Consider the following 14,289-nt stretch of genomic DNA (forward strand, 5'->3'; position numbering starts at 1 on the left):
CGAGCCTACAAACTGCATAAATCCATCAACCCCGTTCGAACAACCATCTCCCGAGCGTCCGAACGACACCTCTACAATATTCACGATGCCGGTGTGAAAGTTAAAGAGAGCGTGAGGGGAGGAAATGAGGGGCAGCCAACATGAAGCTGAGCGGAGGAGCTTTATCCCGAGCAGAATAGTGGGCCCTGGAATCCCTGTTCGACTCTGCGATGGAGCGGATCTAAGGTTTTGTCCGCTCGAAGGCAGCCAAGATCATGATCACCCACGCCGCATCAGCACTCGAATCTCAGTTTGCATCAGCCTGTCCATCGCAACTACCTCAGTCAAGTTCAAAGCTCCTGGACGTGTTCGTTGCGCCCCTGCCACACTGCCCCCTCCAGCTTCCGGATACTGTCTTCTTGCTCTTGCCCCTCATCCCCCTCTGCTGAGAAATCGCAGCTAGGGCATCTCGGCCGTCTAGACCATCCGCACGGGCTTGGAATTAGTTTCCAAGGAACTCTGCACATATCCTTGGCGTCCTTCTTCAGTGCGATATCTCGAGATCAAATCTTGAGGACTGATTTAAGCAATGTTGCCTGGCCCCGCCAGCACTCCCGAGCATGTGCCTAAGAAACCGACAGATCAGCAGCTGAATCGAGCCTGCGAAGCATGTCGTCTTTCAAAGGTTCGTTGTTTAATGAATCCAATCCCTGGATCTTCTCAATGCCAAAGATGCGCAAAGGCCGGAAGGACATGTGTCTTCGCCCCACCGGCAAAGAGACGGCAGCGGAAGAGGACCGATGTACGGGTCGCTGAGCTAGAAAGAGAAGTCAGGCAAATGCGATCCCTTCTGAGGTCAAATCGAATATCTCCTGTCGAAACTAGCGACCACGAATCGGGAGACGAAGATGCAGAAGATGCAGAGATACAAACCGAAAAGGCATCACCGGCCTATGCTCATAGCCATGAGAGCAATACCACTCCAGCAACAAATCCAGAAAAGTGGATATCTAACCGCTCCCAGGATGACTGCAGGCCCAAAGACACTTTGGGTGCATCTGACATTGACATCATCGATCGCGGTCTAATCTCAAAGGAAATGGCAGAAGAACTCCTCGAAATTTACAGGAATGATCTCGTCATCGCATGTCCTGGAGTTGTCATACCGAGCGAGTGGACAGCGACCGAACTTCGATTCAAAAAACCAGCTTTGTTCCATGCAGTCATGGCAGCTGCATCGCACTGTAAAGGTGCAACGCTTTCAAATCGGCTGCATGAGGAGGTTGTGTATCTCTACGCAAGATCGCTGTTTATTAAAGGCGAAAAGTCGCTGCAATACATTCAGGCCTTGATCGTTACTGTAGCTTATTACACTCCCCCAAACTCGCCAGCGCAACTGCAAATCTACCAGTACGGTAACATGGCTGCGAGCATGGCTTTGGAGCTTGGTCTGGCCTCAAAACCGAGAACGCATGAACAACTCCCTAAAAGAGCCATCCGATCACTACAGCGCATATCCTCAGCAGAGGAACTCCTTGAGAACTGTCGAACTATATTGATTCTGTACGTTCTGACAGCTGGGTAAGTCCTCTCCTGGACCGTTTCAGAAACACCACTAACGAGATAAAGCTTCGCTATGCGACTGCGAAGACCCAACATTCTGCTTTACAATAGCTGGATGGAAGAGTGTCTGTCCTTGCTTCAAAAATCACCAATACTAGATGATAGAAGGCTTGTCGCATGGCTGAAGCTTCAAAGGATAGCGGACGAAGCTATGACAGCATTCGGCTTCGACGACGCAAGCACAAGCTTCAGTCTCTCCGAGCTTCGTTTGCAGGTTATTCTCAGAATCTTTGAGAGAAGGATGCAAGACTGGAAGAAATCTATTCCTCCTGAAGTCATGACTCGTAAGTTCAATCGGTGCTACTCTAAATAATTACCAATCGGGACCCCATCTAATCATTCATATAGTAACATTGATGATAGAGCATCACCAAAACATATGCTCTATGTACGAGTTCGCAATGGACGGAGGCCGATACGACGCCCCCGAGTTCAAGAACCGACACTTAACTCTGCCCGCCCTTGACGATGACTGCATCCAGCCTGAAACTCTCCTCTCTCGCTCCGCTCTTCAAATTAACGCTACCATCAAATGCATAAGCCATGCACACGCCCTTTTGGATTGTTTCTTGCAGGTATCTGTGGAAAATCTACAGAAATCTCCCAATCTTCTATTTGTCCGCGCCATCTACGCACTAGTGACCTTGCTGAAAGCCGACTACGCTGTCGGTACGGATGCCGAGGGCATGGGAGAGGTTCTCGACTCTCGAAGTTTAAAAATCGATTACTACATGGACACGGTGCTCCGAAAAGCGACTGAAGCAATTGGACCCCAGAAATGTCGGGTGCCGTCTCACTGGTTATTCGTGCTAAACCACAAGCTAAAAACGTGGCATGATGAGCACCAAGCATGGAGGAAGGAAGGGCGTCACTTGAAGCGCAATCCACCGCGAGAGCATAAGGACCCAAATGAGATTCCAATGCCTGAGAACCCTCCCCCACCTTTTGGAGAGATGAAGTCACAAGAGCCAGCATCGACGCAGCCAATGCCGACACCGGCGGCATCTACACCTGGGAATCCTAGCCCCGGCCAGATTCCAACCTTTGGGATGCCCAACGCCTATTCCACTTGGCCGGCCAACGGCATCTCAATAACGAGTACGGACTCGACACAGTTCCCTGCAGACTTGACGGACTTTTCGACGGCTTTCCAACATGGAGATCTGTATCTTTGGAATGATGTCAACGACAATTTCGGGGGCTGGATTCCCCAAGGCGGGAGCATTTACAGTGAGATGCAGTTCGGGGGCATGAACGGACCGCCAGTGTGAGGAACTGTAGATATCAGACTCTCCCGGGGTAGCAGGAATACCCCCAAGATGAAGCGGTCGATAGAGAGGGCTATCCGAGGGCATCAAGCCACGTACTCTACTTTCCCGAATCGAGAATTTCACACAACTAATTTACAGCATGCGTACATGCTAAATCCTTCAAACTCGAGCATAATGCTGCAGCCTGAAGAACGGACTCGCCTTTATGTCTGGATTTGGCTAAGCGGTTTGCAGTGTCGGCGGGCATTTCTCGCGAAACACGTGAGTCGGTGGTTGCGAACCACCGACACGATATCTGATGACTAGGTTGTCGGCGCCTCTTTCATGTCCGTATATATTTTAGCATGCCTCCTCTCGTGTCTAGCATATCCCTTCTTGCTACTGTAATTCTTTTTCTCCCTTTGTCTCTACTTACAGTCGACTACAGAAAATCCCCACCCTCTGCAAACCACCCATTGTGACCTTCACCAGAGACACCTCGAACGGGCTCAAGTCACAAGACTGTCAACGGCATTAGGGTGTTATTTCCGGCTAAAAACTTCCAAGTGGAAGATTCGTCGAGAGTGGAAGGACGGATTCAAACTTCCATAAAATCGCATTCTGAAGTTGGCTTCGTCGGTACCTCACCTTAACGCCATGAATAATAAAGATGCCGCCGTAGAGAAGGCCCCTCGGCCCACCGATACAACAATAGAGAACCCAGAAGCGATTACAGAGCCTTCGGCCTCAACAATTTCAGAACTAAAAGATCCTGATTCTGAAACTCCCAAAGAAGATACTACCGAGTATCCTACTGGAGTCAAGTTATACACTATTGTAGCCTGTCTCTTTGCCCCTGTATTTCTAGTAGCCCTAGTAAGCTCAACTCCCCTTCATGTCCTTCGCTAGATTGTGAACTTCAAATTTTGATGTGGAATAGGACCGCACCATCATTGGTACTGCGGTACCAAAGATCACGGATGAGTTCCACTCCATCGACGACATCGGCTGGTACGCCAGCGCCTTTTTGCTGCCCGGATGCTCGTTCATGCTCATGTTTGCGAAATTGTATCAACTGTATCCTATCAAATGGGTATATCTGTACGCATCACCCTCACACCTCATGCTAGCCTGCTCCGCACATCTCTCATCATGAGCCATTACTAACGGTTCAAGACTCTGTGTTACAACCTTCGAAATCGGCTCTGCTATTTGCGGCGCTGCTCCAACTTCTACAGCTCTCATTGTGGGCCGAGCAATCGCTGGCCTCGGCTCCTCTGGCTTGTTTTCAGGCACAATCATCATACTGGTGCATAAAATCCCGCTCGCAAGACGGCCTCTTTTTCAGGGCATGTTCGGCGCCGTGTTCGGTCTAGCTTCCGTCGTAGGTCCACTTCTAGGGGGAGCATTCACGGACAAAGTTAGTTGGAGATGGTGTAAGCTCTTCCTACATTTCTACTCCACTGACGGTGCCTGGACTGACGCTTATAACCAAAGGCTTCTATATCAACCTCCCAATCGGCGGCGTCACGATCATCGGCCTCCTCTTTTTCCTCCACGTTGAAGGCACAAATCTCGCCAAAACTCTCACGCCCGCCGAACAAGCCCGACAACTTGACCCCATCGGTACACTTGCCTTCCTCCCAGGCGTAATCTGCCTGCTTCTCGCCCTCCAATGGGGCGGATCCACATACCCCTGGTCCAACGGACGGGTCATTGCCTGCCTCGTCCTGGCAGGTATCCTCCTCACCGTTTTCATCCTAGTCCAAATCTACAATGGTGAGAAAGCCACGCTCCCGCCCCGAATCCTCAAACTACGCTCCATCCTCTCAGCGCTATGGTACTCTTTCTTCTCGGGTAGTTCTATGATGGTCGTCGTGTACTACATCCCCATCTGGTTCCAAACCATCAAAGGCGTCTCCGCGGTAAATTCGGGTATCCGCACCATTGCACTCATCCTCGCGCTCGTTGCCGCCTCTATGACGGGCGGCTCGGTCACATATCGTACGGGATACTACACTCCATGTATGATCGTGGGATCAATGATCATGTCCATTGGCGCGGGTCTGCTAACCACGTGGACCGTTGACACCGACCGTGCGAAGTGGATCGGATACCAAGTTATCTATGGCTTCGGCATGGGTCTCGGTATGCAACAACCCAATATTGCAATCCAAACCACGCTGTCGAAGCGTGACGTCCCGACAGGCACTGCCCTGGTGTTCTTCGTCCAGCAGTTGGGTGGCGCGGTGTTGGTGTCCGCCGCGCAGAACGTGTTTGCATCGAAGCTAAGGATTTATTTGGCAGGGATACAGGGGATTAACGTTCCAGAAGTTATTCATGCGGGAGCTACCGGGTTGCGGTTAGTGGTGCCGAAGGAGCTTTTAAGGGCGGTTTTGGTGGCGTCTAATCGTGCGTTGATGAAGGTGTTTTTGGTGGGTGTGGTTGTGAGTTGTTTGGGAATTGTGGGTGCGTTGACAATGGAATGGAGGAGTATTAAGGATGGAGAAGGGCAGGGGGAGAGGCCAAAGGAGAAGAAGGGGGATGAGGAGGAAGGGAAAGAGAAAGTGGGCGAGGAGATATCTTAGAATCGCAGAGGGTGTGGTGTGGGAGAGGAGGTGGTTGCGGCGTTACATATATTGGCTAGGGGACAGCCAGAGGCGCGGTAATACGGGTAGGTCGACTACCAAGCCATCAGCGAGATCTCTAGGACCCATAGACTGGAATTTCTGTACACTAGATACCCTTCTCATTTTGTAAATATACCGGATATCTCACCCTTCTTCGTGACATCGGTGTACTCTGCCCGCTTGTAATACAAAGACTAACATAACGCCAACGCGTCAAGTCACCCTCTAGAATTAACCTGTCTCCGTAATTGCTTGAAATATGCTACCTTCTCTTTGAAATCAGATATGTGCTATACCCTGTTGTACGTGCTAATATATAGCATGCCCATTTCAAAGAGTGCCAACTCCCAGGCTGGCATGCGGTACAGTTAGATTTACATCGACACTAAAATCACCAAAAGCCACTCTCACAAGCTCCTGACATATGAATGAAATATGTATACGCATTAACTTTACTAGGAGGCTATTGTGAATTTCAAAAGGCCACATCTACACAAAACCCCAAGATCCAAGTTCAAATACCCCAGACTTTAGAATCATGTCCGTATCCTTCAGAAGAAAAAGAGAAGGAAACCTCACCAAGAGCTGCCACAGGCGCCGACAAATGCCAATTCTTGTCTGTCATATGCAAATAATACAAACCGCACTCCCATTTACACGCGTTTTCCCGTTTCCAAAAGCACGTCAGCTCATTACCATGCCATACCACGCCATATCTTGCAACTAAAGCTTGACGGGATCAACCTTAGTCTTAAGTCTCATGACCCCAATCATCCCACTCATTATTCTTCTTCAACGTAGGTTTCCTTTCCTGACTCGCCTCCGCACTCTCACGACCACCACCCCTCGGTTTCCCTTTCGGCGGGGCATTCAGAAAGCCGTCCGGGATATCATTCCAATTCTTAGTAACCCTAGACTGTGGCTGAGGCTGGGGGTTTTGGATTTTGCGCGTCGGACGGACTTCATCGTCAGTTGATTCCGAAGACTCGTCATCCTCAGAAATATAGTTGTATTGGTCGAATTTCCGGCGATCAATTGGCTGGAGCTGCATGTCGCCATCAGCATACATGCCACGTTCACGACCTAGGATCTGGTCTGCCTTCCCGGGACTACGACGGCCTTCAATTGGTGCTGCGACGACACCGTTCGAAGTCGTTAGATAGCGGGCTTCCTCGCCGTGGCGGCGCGGAGACTGCCATTCCGGTCGCCGGGGGAGCCGCGGTGTCGGAGGGGAATGTCGGTTCGCTTGCCAGCCATCCGGAACTCTTCCGCTCCTCCTGAATTCGGCTTCGGTGGGAGAATCGATACCCCACCCAGCAGCCCGCTCGCGCTGCTTCTGGATTTGGTCTTCTGCCTCACGTTCTCTGCGGATGCGATCTCGTGCGGCCACCCATTTCGGCGAGGCTTCCCAGGACCAGCCGTCACCGGTAGTGTTGCAGATCGGGACGAGCCATAGTAGTGGAGAGGGACCAAAAACATGGCCAAAGTTCCGTTTCCAGGCAAGGTCAAACGCGTTCGGGAGGAGCTCATTGTCTCGTTCGTCGAGGTAGGAGTCGTAGCGATCGAAGTCTCGCTGACGCTCTCGCTGTTCATATTGGCTGTAGCCCGAGGGAGAGTAGCCATTGCTTAATGGGCGGTTATCATGTGCTGGTGAGCGGGATACCGAACGTGAGGGTGATTCGCCCTCTTCGGGCCGAGTTACTCCGGGAAGGACATTGGCGTGGATCTCGCGCAATTGGTCACTTATGCTCAGTCGCCCATTTGCTTGAGCCTCGAGATAATTACGGTCCTGGAGCTGGTTCTTCATGGATTGCCGCAGCGGTGAGAGGTACCTGGTCTTCTCCAAGCTCTCGATCGTGGTCTGACCCCTGCTCGTTAGCCATAGATGCCATCCAGTGAATCCGCTAATGACGAGCCCGATGATTCCAGAGAGAACAGCGAGCAAGACATAGTTCACAGGCATGAAGGACTCGGTGTACTGTCCCTCGCTCAAGACTTCTTTCCAAACCCACGACGCAGATGCTGCGAAACACACCCAACAGAAGAAAGTAAGGTAGACGAGAAATAGCACGAACGGCTTGTAGTTCCGGAGTCCGACGCATGTTGCAAGCCAGGGGCAATGGTGGTCCATCTTCAGGACGCAGCGCTTACAGGTTGAACAATGATGCGCTCGGTCTGGCTTCTTGGTCTGGCATTTCTTGCAGAATCGAATGTCGCCAGTCGAGGCCTTGACGGTGAAGGACGTGTACTGCAGGCCTCCACCCTCCTGGGTTGGGAGGTGGCTGTAGCCATTGTTCAGATTGAGGGGCGAGCCGGGATCGGTAAAGACGGCGGTGGTGTAGCTCCAATTGAGCATCAGGTAGAAGAAGATTCCCAGGATAGAAGACAACTTTCCTATGAGTCCGAGTCAGCATCCTCACGGTCAACCAGTGGGATTGAGATTGCTTTTCCTGGGCGACGCGGCTGACACACATATCGCGTGCGGCGTGCCCCAGGAGCTTCTCGTCACTCTCCTGCAATACATGGCACATGGCGGTGATGCAGCGGACGGATACGGAAGGGGATGTATACCTGTCCAAGCATGCTTAGTCGGCGCGAAGCCGATGCCCGCTTCCACCCACACGGCCCATGATGTCAGCCCGTACACGAACAGTAGCGGAAAGTAAGTGATGGTGTTGCAGCAGTACCGCTCGACCTTCCTGGCCCAGCCCCTGCGGCGCATAGTTCTGGATGGCGACGAAGGGGGGGAGGGGGAACCCAGGGTGGCCATTATTGGCGAGGAGAGCACTGAAGGGAGCTCCTCCCTAGGTATGCATGTGGCAGCGAGCGAGTGTTGAGCACCTACGAGCAGTATCTGGTACGACGGCAGGCCATTTGCGGGCAGGAGGTGAGGCCAGCGGAGGCGGCGCGGTGTGGGTGGCAGAGGGGGAGAGGACGGGGGTTACGACAGGAACCGTTTCAGGGAGCACGAAGCGGCGGACTGGTGATAGATAGGCGAAGCAGGGCGGGAACAGGAGCGTGCAACGAACAGACAGCGTCGCACACCGGCACGAACAGCGGCGATGGGCGCAGTCGGAGGGGGCTAGCGATGCTGCGAGAGGGACGGGGGTGGAGAGAACTGGAGATGTTGCTGGCGTTGAGGCGCGGTGTTCTGCTCTGCCTGCTGCTCTGCTCACCTCAGCTGGGCGTCTCAGGGACCCAGCGGCTGAGCCGCATTCCCGCTCCGGGGTTCATGGCTGGGCGCTGACTGGCACGTGACCTGTGCTGGTTCTGGCGAGCAGCTGTTTCTATTAGTGCCGGCCAAGTGTCAGAACTGCCTCGATGCGCCCGACACCATGCTGAGGATGCTTGTGAGAACTAGAGCAAGGCCTCTGCTGTGAAACCCGTAACTCTCTGATTCACCCCCCCCCCCCCCCCCCCCCCCCCCAGGAAACTGGCACCCTCTCTCGGTGGGTCTGCATGCGCGGACCAGCCTGGCTGTCTGTCTGTATGCTCATCAGAAGCCCACCCTGTGCCGCCACAATCAATTAACCATCCAAGTCTGTGCAGCTCCCGCATTCCAAACCCCTACCTGTAACCGCCACTACTGCTGGCTGTGACCCAGATGGTCGCCCAGCGGTCCTCCAAATCCAGTTCACTCGATAAATTGGCCGCGACAGATCTCCGCTCCACCTGCCCTTAATGCCCGGTGTGCCACCTACACGTAACCTCCCACACCTCTGCTTTGTTTCTCTCCTCACCCTTCACCCACACTCCTCCTCCCTATGGCGGTCCCCCTCTCCATGATTCCCTCCCCGTTCTCCAATTCCTAAACACGCCGTCGTCATGCTGGCTCCTAGGAAACGGCCGCTGCCCTTGCTTCTTGCCCTCACACTCGCTCTCGTCCTTTTCTTCTACCACCGCGATGCCGACCGCATATACCTGCAGTTGTCGTCGTCGATAGATGCCATCCCCGACAGAGCACCCGCAAACAAGACGCTGGGGTTCGGTGCAGTGCTGGTCGTCTCCAAAGATGGCTCGGACCGACGCCACTCGCTTCTGCAAGCCGCGAACGTCACCGACATCGAGCTCACCATCCCCCAGCAGCCCGAGTGGACCGAGGGCGACGTGCAGAAGTTTCGCAATGGCCAGGAGAAGGGAGTACAGAGAGGCTCACTTTTAGCCTGGATGGGTCACCACCACGCTCTGCGATGGTTCGTACCTGCTGTCTTTCTTGGTCCTCATGTCCCAATCCGCCCTAATCTGTTGGTCAGGTTTCTCGATTCTGGCCTGGAAACAGCCCTCGTACTCGAGGACGACGTCGACTGGGACATTCGTCTTCGCAGTCTCCAGGTCCCCCTTGCTGCAAATGCTGCGCGCTCTGTACTGCCCCCCGCGAAATCATTCTCGCCCTTCTCCCGGACTGATGCAAACCACACGCAATACTGGGGCAACCCCAAGTCGTGGGATTTGCTATATCTCGGACACTGCGGCGACTACTTTAATGAGGTCACGTACGAGGGACTGGTGCCCACTGAGAAGGGCTTCAATCTCACCGACTTACCACATGTCTTATACAACGACCCCTCTCTCCCTGTCAAGTCCGATCTTCATCCCTTCACCCAAAGCCTGTTCGATGCCCTCAAGATTCCAGAACACACTCGCGCCTTCCACCGCTCCAAGTTCCCACTCTGTACCTTTGGTTATGCTGTGACACGGCCGGCAGCCGAGCGCCTCCTTACAGATCTGGCCCCGGCAAGGCTTCGTCCCAAGGGACCCAGAGCGTTTGATGTCGCCCTTCTCCATGCCTGCTCCAAGGGATCCAAGACCCCCTCGCCCACCCCGAAGAAGAACCCAAAACCCTACCCCGACCCCGCGCTAAGACACAAATACGCGAGCCCTGGTCTCCGATGCTGGACTCTCAACTCTGAACTGTTCCATCACATGCCAGGCGATTCTCAAATAGCACAGATTTCGGAAACGATGGGGCAGAAAGTTGGCATACCGCCTGTCGACTTGGCCGGCCAAAACCAAGTCATCTACCGCAACGAAACGAGTAACATCGGCTGCGGATTCTGGGGTGGCGCTTTCTCATTTGGCGACGACGACACAGAACGACTCCAATTTCTGCAAGATGAGGTGGGAAGGAAAGGCAAGTGTTTGAAGGAGGGGAGGGATTCGCTTTGATATGAGGCGTCATGATTGTGAGCGACTTCTCATACACACGACGGACGACGGACGACTTTTGGAGACATTACTGTATGGTGAAGCTTGGTCTTCTGCCACACTACACCTTTCAACCGTATATGATTAACCCTGAACCAAACCACACAAGTATATAACACCAACCTCTTTCCTATACCTCTGCATATCATGCCAATGGCGTTTCTGGACTGGACTCATTGGGCCGGGAAGGACTTCGGGATTCCTCAGGCTCCCCAATGGGAATCAGGCGGAATATCAGGAGTTTCAGTCGGTCTGGACAGATTACATAGATACCACGACAGCAAGACCTGCCTGCGGAGCGGGCAAACTGTCAAACTTGCAACATTACCGAATTCAAAGCTCTACGAAACTGCGGTTCTTCTCATAATTGTCCATCGTTTTTATTGTTATGTGTGGCATGAACGCATTGCCGATCACAATACCTAAGCAGCCACTAGGAGAATGCAAGGTGATGTCGAGGGTTAAGTCATTATTCTATGAATCTCAGAGCCTTCTTGGCCTCGATTATGAATATCCGAACAGAGTTACGCCTTTGACCTACCAACAGCCCAATAATCCTGGCCATCAGGCACACTCCAGGCATCGCGTCAATCCTCTCATTTCACCTAAACCCGAAATCATGGCAAAGCTTAAACGTTTATCGAACTATGTTGCCAAAATTAACACGCTTGCTCAAATAATCTATAAATAGAGCGCTTACTCAAATACTTCGAAGTTTCCTTCGTACTTCCTTCATGCGGAGAGATCGTTATCTTGGAACGGAGGTCTTTGCTGTCGGATCAGAGTGAGGTCTTTTGGGTGGCAGAGCAGAACATAGACGCAATAAATGACGATCTGAGCAGGGCCGTATGGGTACCAGAATACAGACTCATAGGAACGACCACTAAGCCCGACGCCCGAAAGGTTCCTTCGATTTCGGGCCCTTGTAATTGCTTGAGGTTTCAGTGTTTTGGCTTTTTGGTAGCAATGGCTGAGACCTGATGGTGTTTCTTTCTTTGAAAATGAACTGCGAGAAATAAACGTATCTATGACGTTGCAGAGGAAAATACCTCCACTACGCACCAGGATTATTACCATCAGGGTCCCCATCACCATCACCGAAGATTGGACCAGGTGTTAAGCCTCAGCCACAGCCTCGGTCGAAGTTGAAGCAACTTCTGACGGTACCTGGTCCGCGATCGGCAGGATCCTGGTCCTGGGGGCGAGATGAAACACGCGTCGAGGACGAATCCTAAACGAGTCATCAATCTGATGCGACAAGCTTTGTGCAGAGGTACCGGGGCCGTGCTTTGGTAGGCGGGAATGAGAGTGGGAAGCGCTGCTGTTGTTCCATGCCTGTAATTCGATATAGGAAATTGAGTGACTGTGTTACTTTTGGAGTGTTCGTGTGTGCGTATGAGTACAAAATATTGCAGCAAGGGCGCTGGACGCAAGGACTTGCATTCATTGCTGTGAGCTAGATCAACAAGTACATTGTACCTTCACCTACCGTGTCAGCAACCCATCCTCTCACAACATTCCTCCACCTTCGCCACTTCCTTCCATCCTTCTCAAACTAAGAACCAGACCACTATTCAAACAAAACGAAACATCTCAAATCCCGGTGGATTCCTCATCTCCATCTCCATCTTCTCTCCACACAATCTCCTGATGCCACCAAATCATCTACGTCTTGTATTAAATGATTCCTTATCGATAGGATTAGAGCTGGCGCTATGTGGGGAGCGGTGACGAAGCGCGGAAAGGGGGAAGGATGGTGATGGTGCGAGCCGCGCAATGGGGATTTGTAAGTGGATAGAGTGCGTGGGTGGTGACGAAGAGGAGTGAAGGAGGAGGGATCGGTGGGTGTTGACGTTAAAATTCGAGGTGGATGGTGATGTTGAGGATATGGGACTGGTGCGAATGCCTGTGGAAGATGACTTTCCTCTCCTCTCCACAACACCACAACAATAGCATCATTGATAATTAGGAAAATTCTGAAGTCTTCGCAGCGGTAGTCATATTCCTTCAAACTCCGTTTTATTATTTTCTTAGTCGAGAAGTTTCCACCACTCTCGTTCACGCGACTTGTTTTCACTCCCTCGGCTTCCTATTGTTCTCTGCGATTCACGTTTTCTCCTATCAGGTCGATATAGTTGTAAGAATATGTGAACCTTCTGTTCCGATTGTATGATCAGAACCTCGAGCCAAAGACGCTTAGCTATAGAATGCAAACTTTACAATGGGCAGTGAAGCTCCCACGCTCACAGTTTCCCAACAAACACGCACCTCTACGGTCTCGGTCATCTAGCTCGACGACCACCAATTTATGGTACGGCGAGTCTGGTATTTGTATATAGCAGGTATCGTGCGGGACTACATGCGCGCTTCTCAAGCTCTAGGGTATTGGGACGAACACAAATCTGTATGGCTGCTGAACTATGCGCTGTCTGATATGCAACATGCAAGAACCCGGTGTGCAAATCTGTTAAACCGCTGCCCTGGGCTAAACATGTGCCCTCGAATTATTCCCTCACACATCTTTATCCAGTGAGCGCGAACAATACTGTTATGCGCTGGAGTGGGAGACAAATATTGGTAAAATATTCTTCCCCCTAGTGAACGTCGTGAACAATAGCATCCGCAAAACAATAGTAAGGAGGCGGCCACTCCGCCCACATACTATATAAAATTAACCTCTTCTACTTCTGAACCAACTTCCCAAACCTCTCATCAACTCCTACAAGCCCTTTAGCCAGCTTGCCAGCTTTTCGATATATTTTAATAGCTTCCTCTCCCTACTCCACGTTACCAATTAACGTAACATCTACGCCAGAAATGGAATTTCCCCTCTACCTCCTCGAAACCTGGTTCTTAGGTTGGATTGCACAGACCCCTATCTCCCCGAGATCAACAGTCGTAATCAGCGAGTTCGTCCGTTACATTACCAGTCTCGCTGGAGAAACACTTCAATCGTCGTCACTTGTTCTCCAGGAACGTCTCTCCCGACCGCACGAAGTGAGGACATCAACACCAAAGGCCAGAGTCAACAGCAAGGACAAGAACAAGTACTACGTCAAGTCATCGCATTCACTAGCATCAATGCCCCTTCCGAATATGGCTCCTCAAGCTGGGACACAGTGCGCCGTAATGTAGTGGGAGAGTGGAACATGGAGATGCAAGGTAAGGAGATTTCTCCCATCCCTTACATAATTTATAGCGCGAACTCTGACGTAACCGAAGTAAGAGACTGCCAGACGAAATTCCTAGTATCTCATCCATTATGGTGTACTACACATTCCCCTTTAACTTACATTCCCTCCGCTCCTCGAACACGGCCAGCCCTTCCTTCATACAACATAAATGCTCACCAACTCCACCCGCCACTTCGAACTCTCCAATGTCCATTTGGCATATCTGCACACCCACCCTGTTTATCCGAACCCTGCATACCATACCACCTGTATCAGCCACTCCCCCCCTACTTACAAAAAGATTCATATACGCCAAAAACGTGTTTATCTGCACTCTACTAGCTACGAAGGAAACCATCAACATACCTTCTTCCCGTACGAACAGCATCTCATTGGCCTCCAATCCCGAAACCAGATATTATCTCCAGC

At 51.8% G+C, this 14,289-nt stretch overlaps 4 protein-coding genes across 4 annotated transcripts; 3 read left to right on the forward strand and 1 right to left on the reverse strand.

Annotated features, from left to right (window-relative positions):
* Nucleotides 1-568: 568 nt before the first annotated feature.
* On the forward strand, nucleotides 569-2,873 carry BDR25DRAFT_226806 (uncharacterized protein; the record flags this gene model as incomplete). The annotated part of the gene is made up of 3 exons (XM_033685226.1): nucleotides 569-1,560; nucleotides 1,609-1,886; nucleotides 1,951-2,873. The coding sequence occupies 3 exons, from the start codon at nucleotides 569-571 to the stop codon at nucleotides 2,871-2,873; spliced, it is 2,193 nt and encodes a 730-aa protein (XP_033547008.1).
* A 424-nt stretch (nucleotides 2,874-3,297) lies between these two features.
* Nucleotides 3,298-5,630, forward strand: BDR25DRAFT_304117 (major facilitator superfamily transporter). Its single transcript, XM_033690142.1, has 4 exons — nucleotides 3,298-3,728; nucleotides 3,793-3,953; nucleotides 4,029-4,288; nucleotides 4,350-5,630. Exons 1-4 carry the CDS (start codon nucleotides 3,510-3,512, stop codon nucleotides 5,438-5,440), a joined length of 1,731 nt encoding a protein of 576 aa, XP_033547009.1. The 5' UTR covers nucleotides 3,298-3,509; the 3' UTR covers nucleotides 5,441-5,630.
* A 276-nt stretch (nucleotides 5,631-5,906) lies between these two features.
* BDR25DRAFT_262889 (zf-DHHC-domain-containing protein) lies at nucleotides 5,907-8,618 on the reverse strand. The gene is made up of 2 exons (XM_033686788.1): nucleotides 8,054-8,618; nucleotides 5,907-7,876 (listed from the first exon to the last, which is right to left on the reverse strand). Exons 1-2 carry the CDS (start codon nucleotides 8,250-8,252, stop codon nucleotides 6,234-6,236), a joined length of 1,842 nt encoding a protein of 613 aa, XP_033547010.1. The 5' UTR covers nucleotides 8,253-8,618; the 3' UTR covers nucleotides 5,907-6,233.
* Nucleotides 8,619-9,029: 411 nt separating this feature from the next.
* On the forward strand, nucleotides 9,030-10,979 carry BDR25DRAFT_262893 (uncharacterized protein). Its single transcript, XM_033686789.1, has 2 exons — nucleotides 9,030-9,675; nucleotides 9,736-10,979. Exons 1-2 carry the CDS (start codon nucleotides 9,308-9,310, stop codon nucleotides 10,646-10,648), a joined length of 1,281 nt encoding a protein of 426 aa, XP_033547011.1. The 5' UTR covers nucleotides 9,030-9,307; the 3' UTR covers nucleotides 10,649-10,979.
* Nucleotides 10,980-14,289: the final 3,310 nt, after the last annotated feature.

This window comes from Lindgomyces ingoldianus, assembly GCF_010093535.1.
Source record: "Lindgomyces ingoldianus strain ATCC 200398 unplaced genomic scaffold BDR25scaffold_18, whole genome shotgun sequence".
NCBI classification, from domain to species: domain Eukaryota; kingdom Fungi; phylum Ascomycota; class Dothideomycetes; order Pleosporales; family Lindgomycetaceae; genus Lindgomyces; species Lindgomyces ingoldianus.

Coding starts and splice junctions, on each gene's coding strand:
- BDR25DRAFT_262893 (XM_033686789.1), top strand. CDS start 9,308: ATGCTGGCTCCTAGGAAACGGCCGCTGCCCTTGCTTCTTGCCCTCACA. Junction 9,676..9,735: donor CACCACCACGCTCTGCGATG/GTTCGTACCTGC, acceptor TCTGTTGGTCAG/GTTTCTCGATTCTGGCCTGG.
- BDR25DRAFT_304117 (XM_033690142.1), top strand. CDS start 3,510: ATGAATAATAAAGATGCCGCCGTAGAGAAGGCCCCTCGGCCCACCGAT. Junction 3,954..4,028: donor CCTATCAAATGGGTATATCT/GTACGCATCACC, acceptor TAACGGTTCAAG/ACTCTGTGTTACAACCTTCG. Junction 4,289..4,349: donor CAAAGTTAGTTGGAGATGGT/GTAAGCTCTTCC, acceptor TTATAACCAAAG/GCTTCTATATCAACCTCCCA.
- BDR25DRAFT_262889 (XM_033686788.1), bottom strand. CDS start 8,252: ATGGCCACCCTGGGTTCCCCCTCCCCCCCTTCGTCGCCATCCAGAACT. Junction 7,877..8,053: donor GACTAAGCATGCTTGGACAG/GTATACATCCCC, acceptor TCGGACTCATAG/GAAAGTTGTCTTCTATCCTG.